This window comes from Crocuta crocuta, unplaced genomic scaffold (assembly GCF_008692635.1).
Source record: "Crocuta crocuta isolate KB4526 unplaced genomic scaffold, BGI_CrCroc_1.0 scaffold111, whole genome shotgun sequence".
NCBI classification, from domain to species: domain Eukaryota; kingdom Metazoa; phylum Chordata; class Mammalia; order Carnivora; family Hyaenidae; genus Crocuta; species Crocuta crocuta.
Genome location: NW_027527611.1, coordinates 3,194,892 through 3,204,770, shown reverse-complemented (window position 1 = coordinate 3,204,770; position 9,879 = coordinate 3,194,892). Strand labels below are relative to the sequence as shown.

The 9,879-nt window shown below is 54.8% G+C and overlaps 1 protein-coding gene across 2 annotated transcripts in view; it reads left to right on the top strand.

The window, feature by feature from the left end:
• The first annotated feature begins 4,099 nt into the window (after positions 1 to 4,099).
• ERICH1 (glutamate rich 1) overlaps positions 4,100 to 9,879 on the top strand; it is a 39,569-nt gene continuing 33,789 nt past the window's right edge. For both annotated transcript variants that reach the window (XM_077771623.1, XM_077771627.1), the window contains exon 1: positions 4,100 to 4,195. In XM_077771623.1, the coding sequence (XP_077627749.1) occupies positions 4,174 to 4,195 (22 nt within the window). In that variant the 5' untranslated portion in view covers positions 4,100 to 4,173. The remainder of the gene's footprint in view (positions 4,196 to 9,879) is intronic.

Sequence of the window (9,879 nt, the reverse complement as noted above, 5' to 3'; positions counted from 1 at the left end):
GTCAAAAACCCATGAATCGTGTGTGCCAGTCCTGTACCAGAAGCTAGATTCTCCATCAATTTTTTAACTAAAAAATTTCCTTCTCTCCATATTGGTCCACAACCGTTTCTCTTCTCGAGATTCATGTATTCATTCATGCTACAGCAACAGCACAAATAATGACAATGTGCTGAGTGTCTGTCACGTCTCCGTACGTGAGCCAGAGAAACAGCCACTGGTGCACGGAGCTTGGGGTCCAGGGACGGGGTCACTTTTTAAAATCGCACAGGAACATCATTACAAGTTACAACTGCTTCTCAGAAGGACAGATGAGGGGTGTGGTGGGAAAGGTAAAGAGGGCAGCTCATGCAGCGTGGGGTGTCAGGGAAGAACTCTGAGGAGGCCACAGTCAGGTTCAGGGTTGCTTTGCCCCAGGTTCACCCACAAGCAGATCCTGAGACATGGACTTGGGTGCAGGTAGTGTATCTGGGAGGCCGGTCGTCCAGGGAGCTGGAAAGAGCACGTCAGGGGGGAGGGGAAGGGTACAGCATACGGTACCTTGCCGGCCATCCCTGGAGACGTCAGGGGCTCCGTCTGGCTGGGGTCCCCGAGGGAGCTCTCTGGAGTGACCTCAGAACTGCTTGACCACGGCTTGGAGGACTGGACATGTGTTCCTCTGATTTCCGTCCCCCAGACCGACAGTTGCTTCCCCGCTGACCCAGGGCAGGTTCCTCTGGCCAAGCAACCCCTATACCTTCTAGAAAGCCCGAGCTGCAGGGTTTGGGCCGCCAGCAGGTGAATGCAGGGGCTGTGCCACGGAAATCAGTCCAGAGGCAGGAGCCCGGGAGCGGGGCGGGGACGGAGGGGAGGGAAAGGCGGATAGACGGCCCGCCCTCGGTGCTCTGTCCAGCCAGAGGGGGACAAAGTGAGCAGGGGACAGAGTGCTGTGGAAGCGGGAGGAGGACGAGTCCGGGGACTGGAAAACCTCTTCGGGCCCCTGAATTGTACCCTGTATCCCTGCTCACATTCGAGCGGAGAAGGAAGCTGTTCTCCACAGACCGTCACGGCATCTGTGGATGAAACAGGCTTATCTCTGCCTTCCCAATCCGTAAAGCTTTTATTTCCTTGTCTCCCTGCACAAGCCAGGACTCCGGGGCCATGTGGGAGAGTGTTGATGGGACACTTTTTTTTTAATTTTTTTTTTTAATTTATTTCTGAGAGAGAGAGAGACAGTGTGAGCAGGGGAGGGTCAGAGAGAGAGGGAGACACAGAATCTGAAACAGGCTCCAGGCTCTGAGCTGTCAGCACAGAGCCCGGCGGGGGGCTCGAACCCATGAACCATGAGATCATGACCTGAGCCAAAGTCGGACGCTCAACCGACTGAGCCACCCAGGTGCCCCTGGATGGGACACTTTTAACTGTAGGGATAACGTGACCTTAGCCACAGGATTTCCGTGGATGCTCTTTACCAAGTTGAAGAAGTCCCCCCTCAGTTGCTTGTCTGATGAGAGTTTAAATCATGAACGAATGTTGGATTTTGTCAAATGTCCTTTCTGCATCTATTGACACGATCATGCAGTTCTGTACTTAAGTATGTAAAAGTGTTGGATTATTTTCACAGGTTGTGAATGGCAGTGAGATTTTTAAAGACATTTTGGCTGCAATGAGAAGAAGAGATAGAAGGGGCCGGGAGTGAGGAAGCACACGTGGAGTTGGGGAGCTCGGTCTAAAATACCTGGGGGGGATTCCAGTGAGAGCCGGGGAAGACGTGAAGGCAGGGAGAACACCCTTAGGTGGTTTTCCTGGGCAGGCTGTGGGGGGAGACGGAGAGGAGCTTCTGTGATCCCAGGTCGGGCTCTGCAGGGGGGCCGATGGCACTTCAGGGAGAGCGCCAGGTGCCACGTGCGCACTGGGCAGCCTGCGTGGGAACCGGTGACGTGGGGTTCTGTCGTAAGAACAGGTACAGTGAGGGTGGCGGTAGAAGACACGCTGCACGTGATGCCGTGGAGGCTGACATTGTCCTCAATTCTTTCAAGTCCGGGTGTGAGAGACATTAGACAGGGCAGGAGCAAACTCTGGTTTCTGGGAAGATTTTGTTGTAAAGCCACCACGTCCAGAGTGGGCTTGAACTCCGGGGTGGGGGGGGGGTTATTGCCGAAGAGAAGGACAAGTTCAAGATGGAGCCTCAGCAAGGACGTGATTCCAGCACACATCCCCTCCTCCTGTACCAGCATGTTTTACTTTATTTCTTAGAGCAGTTTCAGGGTTACATCAAAATTGAGGGGAAGGTGCAGAGACTTCACACATGCTGCCTGCCCCCCACACCCCCCCACTGTCCACATCCCCACCCGGTGGTGCCTCTGTCACAACAATGAGCCCACATTGAGCATCACCACCCAGAGTCACGGTGAGCCCCATCGGGGTTCACTCTGGTGCTGGACACTGTGTGGGTTCGGACAAGACTCACCAGTCTCCTGAACTCGAAAATCCTATTCAGCCCTTTAACTGATGCCTACATTTCCGTGTCTCGTGGGCGTCTCGAACCTCACGTGTCCCACCCCGCATGCCGCCACCCAAGGATGCTCCTCGTGGACACTCCCCATCTCCTCAGTGCGGCCCCAGCCTTGCAGTTTCCCGAGCAAAACCGTGGAGCCGTGTCACTCTCCTCTTCAGAGCCCACACGGCATGAAAATCTCATTTGCTCTGTCGTCAAATAGATCAGAAATCCGAGGACTTCTCCCCACAGGCCCGGATGCTGCCACCCTGACTCTGGCCACCAAGGCCCCTCTAACGGCAATGGGCTCGCAGTGGCCTCCCTCTTCCTCAAGGCCCCTCTGGGAGACGTATGTCAGGGAAGTTCACGCCTCTGCTCTGGCGGGCCGAAGGTTTTCCTCCCTCGCTGAGAACGCAAAGTGGCAAATCCCCTCTGGGCCTTGCCCCACCACTGAGGCCTTTTCCCTGCCTGATGGCATCAGTCCCCGTGCCCCCCGCCCCCAGCCGTACTGCAGACATGGTCCTCCCAGGAGTCTCCGGGACATCTGCCTCCCTTCTGCTGATGACTTTGCCCAGGTACCACCCGGCCCTCCCCCCTCTGCTCCCAGCCACCCGCGCCCCACACTCATGTCTATGTGACGTGTGACATGCTGTGTGTCTCACTTCATCCTTTCCGGTCGGCCGTCATCAGGCCGTTCATGACCTGTCCGCAGCATCCTGAACAGTGTCCTGCATGGACAGACAACGGGGAATGTATTTTCCAAGAGGTAAATTCAAGAAGAGGAGAACGCAATCAATCCAGGCCCCAGAGAGGGTGCAGTGGGGCTGGACGGGGCCCCCAGGGGAGACACTCACCTGGGGGAAGTGGGCCGGTGGGGGAGGGGAACCAGGCAGGGTGGGGGTCTTCCCCAAGGCAGTCGGGGGCTCTCTTCTCCCCCTTGGCCTTCACAGCCCTAGTTCTGGGGTAACTAGGGACACCTCCGTGCTGGGTGGGCAATAAGCGACGCCTGCACGGCTCCCTCCCCTGCAGCACCGTCACCCCTGCTGTGGGGCCACAGAACCCCAGGCGACACCCTGGGTGGTCACTGAGCCACAGCACCAGGGGTCCCCTCCCGCTGAGGCTCCTCTCCCCTTGACCCCCCCTGCGGACCACCTTCCGTGACCCTTCCCGCTAAGTCCCTATGACCACGTCCCTCTGAACTCCTTCCCGTGACCCCCTCCTCACAGCCCCTCCCCCTGAACCCCTACTCATAATTCCTCCCTAAACTTACTGCGCTGTATTTCAATTACATTTAGATAAAACCGGGAAAAATTAAAACCTTCCCTCTTTTCATTTGAATATTGATGATTAAATGGTAATGAGAAGAGGATATAGTTTAATAGGCTTCACACGAGACTGGAGTGGCCAGCACCTTCTGACTTTCTCCTACGGCGCCAAACCGGCAGCCCCGCAGGTACTCAGGCACTTTCCTCTGAGCATGCTCGAAGCCCCGGCGCCCTCGGTCACGCCCACAGCTCCCGCAAGAGCCAACCCGCAGCCGGGACGCGGCTGATTGGCATCCAGCAGGAAAGACCCTGGGTCCCGATTGGGCACGTCAGTTGCTGTGGGCGGGCAGAGAGGCCGGAATCCGGAAGCGTCGCCGCGCTGCTCTGGCCTGGAAGCCGGTGGTTTGGGGGTGAAGCTGGAGTCGCGGGGTCGCGATGGCAGCGCTCAGGCGGCACGGTATGTTGGGGAGCTGTCTGGGGCGCGGACGGGNCGGCCCACCCCCTGCTTAGACCCCAGAGCCCTGTCCACCTCCCTCCCAGACCCCCGGCCCACCCCCTGCTTAGACCCCAGAGCCCTGTCCACCTCCCTCCCAGACCCCCGGCCCACCCCCTGCTTAGACCCCAGAGCCCTGTCCACCTCCCTCCCAGACCCCCGGCCCCTCCCTGCCTGGACCCCAGAGCCCTGTCCACCTCCCTCCTGGACTGGGACCACCCACCACCTGGACCTGAGACCCCAGCCCACCTCTAGTCCTGGCCCACCCCCTGCTGGTCCCCAGAGGCTGGCAGGTGTTGGTTGGGGGGTGGGGGGAGGGAACCAGGACCACTGAGGGCCAGTAAGATCACCAGGGGACAGGAGAACCCCCAGGTGGGCCAGAGGCCAGCGTTGCCCTAGGGCCCCAGGTGTCTCTGGGACGCGCATCTCAGCCCTGGGTGTCCAGGGGCCTGGGCGGAGGGAACAAGGCCTGTGGGACCCCAAAGGAGCAGGGAAGGAGCACGTTTCCATGAGTGACTATGGGATTGCAGGGCGGAGGCGGGGCGGTGGACACTTCCCAAAGTGGATGCAGCGACCCGCAGCTTGTACTGAGCAGTCCACTTGGTAACTGGTTTCCCTCCCTCGGAACAGTTCAGAAGGCTCTCTGAGCCTCATTTTCTTCATCTGTAAAATGGACATAATACTCTACTATGTAACCAGCCTTTGTTAACTGATAATATTTTCAACCAGCACTGAAGGGGCAGAATACATTTAATTGATTAACAGTTTGGAGTCTTAGAAGTGAATGTCTGAAGCTGCAGGGAGCTCGCATCCCATAAAAGGAGCAGCAAACTCTATCTTCTCGTTACCATTTAATCCTCAGTATTCAAATGACGAAAGGGAAGGTTTTGTTTTTTCCCAGTTTTATTGAGATATGAATGCCATTCAACCCTGTACATGTTCCACACATGTAGCCCTGTGGCCTGGCATGCGTGGACGTGCCAAATGAGGCGTAAGTTAGCACCTCATGTGGTTTCCTTGTGATGAGAGCCTGTAGGATTTTGTCTCTTGGCAGCTTTCAGCTCTACCACACGGCGTTGTGAACTGTGGTCACCACCCCGTACATGACTTCCCGGCAGGTACTAATCCTGTAGCTGGAAGAGCGCACCTTCTGACCGTCTGCCTCCAGTCCCGGTAACCACCTCCCCATCTCGTAACCACCAGCGTGTTCTCTGTACCTATGAGTCCGGGGTTTTTCAGAAGCCACATGTAAGTGAGATCATGTGGTGTGTGTCTTTGTTTGACTTATTTCATTTAGGTCAAGGCCCTCGAGGTCAACCTATGTGGTTGCAAACGACAAGATTTCCTTCTTTCTTAACGGCTGAATATACCCTCGTGTATATTCGCTACATCCTCTTTATTCATCCATCCTGGATGAACTCTCAGGCTGTTCCATGTCTTGGCTGTTGTGAACACCACTGCGGTGAACACGGCGTGCAGATATCTCTTGGAGCTCCAGATGTCATTTCCTCTGAATAAATATTCGGAAGTGGAATTGCTGGATCCTAGGGTAGTTCTAGTTTTAATATTTTGGGGAATCCATCTTCTGTAGTGGATGCACCAATTTACATTCCCACCAACAGTGCACAGCGTTCCCTGCCCTCCACATCCTAACATTTGTTATTTTTTGCCTTTTTGATTCCTGCCATTCTAACAGGTGTGAGGTGATCTCTCACTGTGGTTTGGATTTGCATTTCTCCGGTGATCAGTGGTGTTGAATGCCTTTTCATGTGTCCTTTGACCATCTTTATGTTTCTATAGAAAAATTTCTATTCGGATCCTCTGCCAACTTTTTAATGAGTGGGTTTGATATTTTGATGTTGAGTTGTGTGTGTTCTTTATATATTCGGTGCGTTAACCCGTTTCAGACGTATGACTTGCAATATCTTCTCCCATTCCGTAGGCTGCCTCGTCATGCGGGTGGTTTCTCCTACTGTGTGGAAGCTTTTCAGTTCGGTGCGTCCCACTTTTTGTTTTTTGGCTTTTATCGTGTGTGCGTTAGGTGTCATTTCGAAAAATCACCAAGACCGATATCGGGAAGCTCTTTCCCTGGGTTTTCCTCTAGGAGTTTTATGGTTTCGGGTAAAAGTGAAGGTTTTTGATACATTTCTTATGTTGCTTGGATCGGTTCAGGCTGTGATTTTTTTTTTCCTTCCTAAATTTAGAATGAATGATTGCAGTTTTGCCCTTTGAAATGAAAAGTCAAGTGTCCATTATAGTTAATAAGTATTTGCTTAAGGTAAGAAAAAGAAACTAGTTTCTCAATAAGCAGAATATGGAGAGTAATAGATTCCCTTCTCTGTGGCCTCCTTCGTAGGAAAACACCATGCTGGCGCCTCCCTACCGCACTGCATCCGCTGAGTTTTGACTTCCCCCTAGCGAGCTTTAAAAACAGATCGTCATAGGTTAAGATGACTTAATTTCTAACCAGTCAGATGTTAGGCTCCAAAATGGACATTAAAACTTAAGGAGCACTCAAAGCACTGTTTTGACACACACACACACACACACACTGTAAGTAAGACTAGAACGCCTGCAGGTTAAACTGAGGTTCTCGGGAGCAGTCCTAACCCAGGTGGCCACCGTGGTTCGTCGTGGTTGGCCGATACGCCCTGAGGGCTGCTTCTGCTTCACACGGGGTCCTTCCTCTTCTAGTGCATGTCCACCCCTTCTCTTCATACCTTCTCGCATCCCGCATGTGTTTGTGACCCTTTGAAGCCTGACACTGAGTGCTCTTCCCTCTGCAAGAAATCACAGTCCTCTCCTGGGTCTGGTCAATTGTAAAGACCTTTCTGAGCTCACTGAATGAAGATGAATGAAACCTTTCATTGTTTTCTGCAGTCAGGAGGCATCTTCTCTGAAAAAGACCTCCTTTTCCCATTGGGTAGGTGATAAAATTGTCAAATAAAGGTAGGTTTTTTAAGACATTGTGGTTGGAAGCCTGGGTTAGTAAGTATAAAATGTAAGTCGAAAACAAAATATTAGCTTTCTGAGTCTTTTTACAAGATCACTGAATAGCATGTTTCTGGGATAACACTCACTCTTCCAGAAACACTTATGGGAGATTATAGCAGGAAAAGTGTCTGAGCGCCTGTAATCCGTGCACGTGTACCATTTGGGAAATGCGTGGTGGGTGGAGAAGACGGGCCCGGTGCAGACTTGCGCTGACGTCCCTGCTCTCGCGCCCAGCAGCTGCCCTTCCGAGACACTGCTCCCCACGGTGGTGGTTGGCCGTGCGGTGTCGCGTCAGGTCACCCTCATGCAGAACTCTTAATGCTTGCTCTCACGGCAAGTGCGTATTGAGTCTGCTGAGTGTGTGTGACATCGCGTTCGGGCACTGGGGATGCACCAGGGAATCAAGTGCTTTCCTCTAGGGAGGTCCCAAGCTGTTCCCTGGGCTCGGGTCATCGTTGCTGATGAGGACACGTCCCACGGAAAAGGTACGCAGCTCTGGCACGTGACACAGGCAGGCTGGCAGTCCGTGTGAAGCAGTGGCCCTGGGTTTTTCCTTGAAAGATGGCTCCCACCTGGCTACGTACCCTCTGACGCCGTAGTTTCCCCTGGGACACACAGAGTAGAACTCTGCGGGACTCATGGGGACCGTGCTTTGTCTTTGCAACAATGCTATTTGAGTGAGGAGTAATCATACTATTATTATTGTTGTATTGTAGTACATTATTATAGTATACAAATACTATTTGAGTAAGCTCGTGCTGTGTGAGGCTATGCAGGCTTCGGACCACAGCTTACAGGAGGGGAGGTGCCCTGGCCCCCAGGCCACGGGTGCTTACATGCTGGGGGAGGGCAGCCTGGTGAGAGGCTGGTGAGAGACCCCCGCCCCTCGCTCCCCGCCACTCACGGCCGCGGCGTGGACCCCCCCGCCCCTCGCTCCCCGCCACTCACGGCCGCGGCGTGGACGCCCCCGCCCCTCACTCCCCGCCAGTCACATGTGTGCACGTGTGTGTCTGTGTGTCTCTACATGTGTGTGCACATGTGTGGCTGTTCATGTATATATCTCCACACACATGTGCGTCTCTCTGTGTGCATGTGTGTATCTCTGCGTGTGTGCGCGTGTCTCCCCAGTCAGAGTTCTGCTCAGTACCGACTCTGCCATCTGGGGTCTCAGAACCTCAGGCCCTGCTTGGGGTGCATCTTGGCTGGAAAGAGCCCCCTGCTCCTTTGCGGAGCTGCCCGTGCCTGGTGCCAGCTGGCACAGGGTGACTTCTGGGGACTGCTCCATCCTTGTGCGTGTGACGCTTCTACAGTAGACGTGGCCTGGCTTTATTGATCACAAAAGTGGCCCAGGGCGGAGCCAGCAAGGCTGGATTGGCACCTCCTTCACCCCATGGTGCCAGCTCCCCCGATGCCATGCTCCCTCTATCACACACGGCTGCCTCCGGCATCGTGACCACCAGATTCCTGTCTGCATCCTCCCAGGCAGGCTTCCTGTGCTCGGTAAGCATTTCCTGAAGGAAAGAATGAATAAGTGTCTCAGTAAGCACTGTCTGAACCAATGAATGAATGAGCTCAATAAGCACTTTCTGAATAAATGAATGAATGGATGAGCTCAGTTATTACTTCCTGAATGAATTAAGGAGCCCTGTAAGCATTTACTGCGCAAATGAATGAATGAATGAGCTGGGTACTTCCTGAACGAATGAATGAATGAATAAGTTCAGTAAGCGCTTCTGAAATGAATGACCCAGTGAACAGACACACACATGGCCGTGCAAACCGGGGGGTTTGGTGAACGCTGGGCCCCGGCTGCCCAGGGCGCCCGTGCTGGGGGTAAGGGCCCTGAGCTGGCGGAGGTTTCAGGCACTGCAGGGGCAGCCGTGTGCTTCCGTTTAAGACCCGCCCGAGCGGGCGGGGTAACTATGGGGGGGGCAGGTGCAGCGGCAGTAGGGCGAGCTGGCGTGGTGTTGGGGTGTGTGCGTATGTGTAGACAGCGGGGGGCAAGGCAGCAGCCCCAGGGGGCAGAAGTTTCCCCAAAACCCTGGACATGGGGCCTGACCTTGTAGGTCGGCGGTGGCAGACGCCTTTCTTCGGGATCAGACAGCGGTCTGGCCGGGGTGGTGCCATCGCCCAGGGCAGGACCCTGCTGTTCAGAGGGGCTGGGTCCCTGTGACGGCACTCCCCGGAATCCTCAGGTGTCTCCTCTGTCCACCGGGGCCGTCCTGGGTTCTTTTATGACACGGTCAGTCAGGCGCAGCCGCAAGAGGACCCGGGGCAGAGGCTCCGGAAAACCAGGGTTGTCACGCCTCGGGTTCCATCGACGGAGGCACGACGTGGGGATGCACCAGGGTGGTCAGGAGGCAGGGGAAGATTTGGACCGTGGCCTTTGTTGGGCTTTCCATGGGACAGACAGGCAGGGCGTGGTAGACAGCTTAGAAATGGCTAGTTTGAACAATTTTGGTGAGTTTTGAGCAATAAAGGTAGCCCTTAGTTGCCTTGCATCAGGGCCTGGGATGATCAAGGCTGAGGGTTACTGCTCCTGGGTGCAGGGACAGAAGGGGGTAGGTAGACAGAGGGGTGCTGCCCCAGGTGCAGGGGGGAGTAGGGCAGGGGGGTGCTGCCCCAGGTGCAGGGGGGAGTAGGGCAGGGGGGTG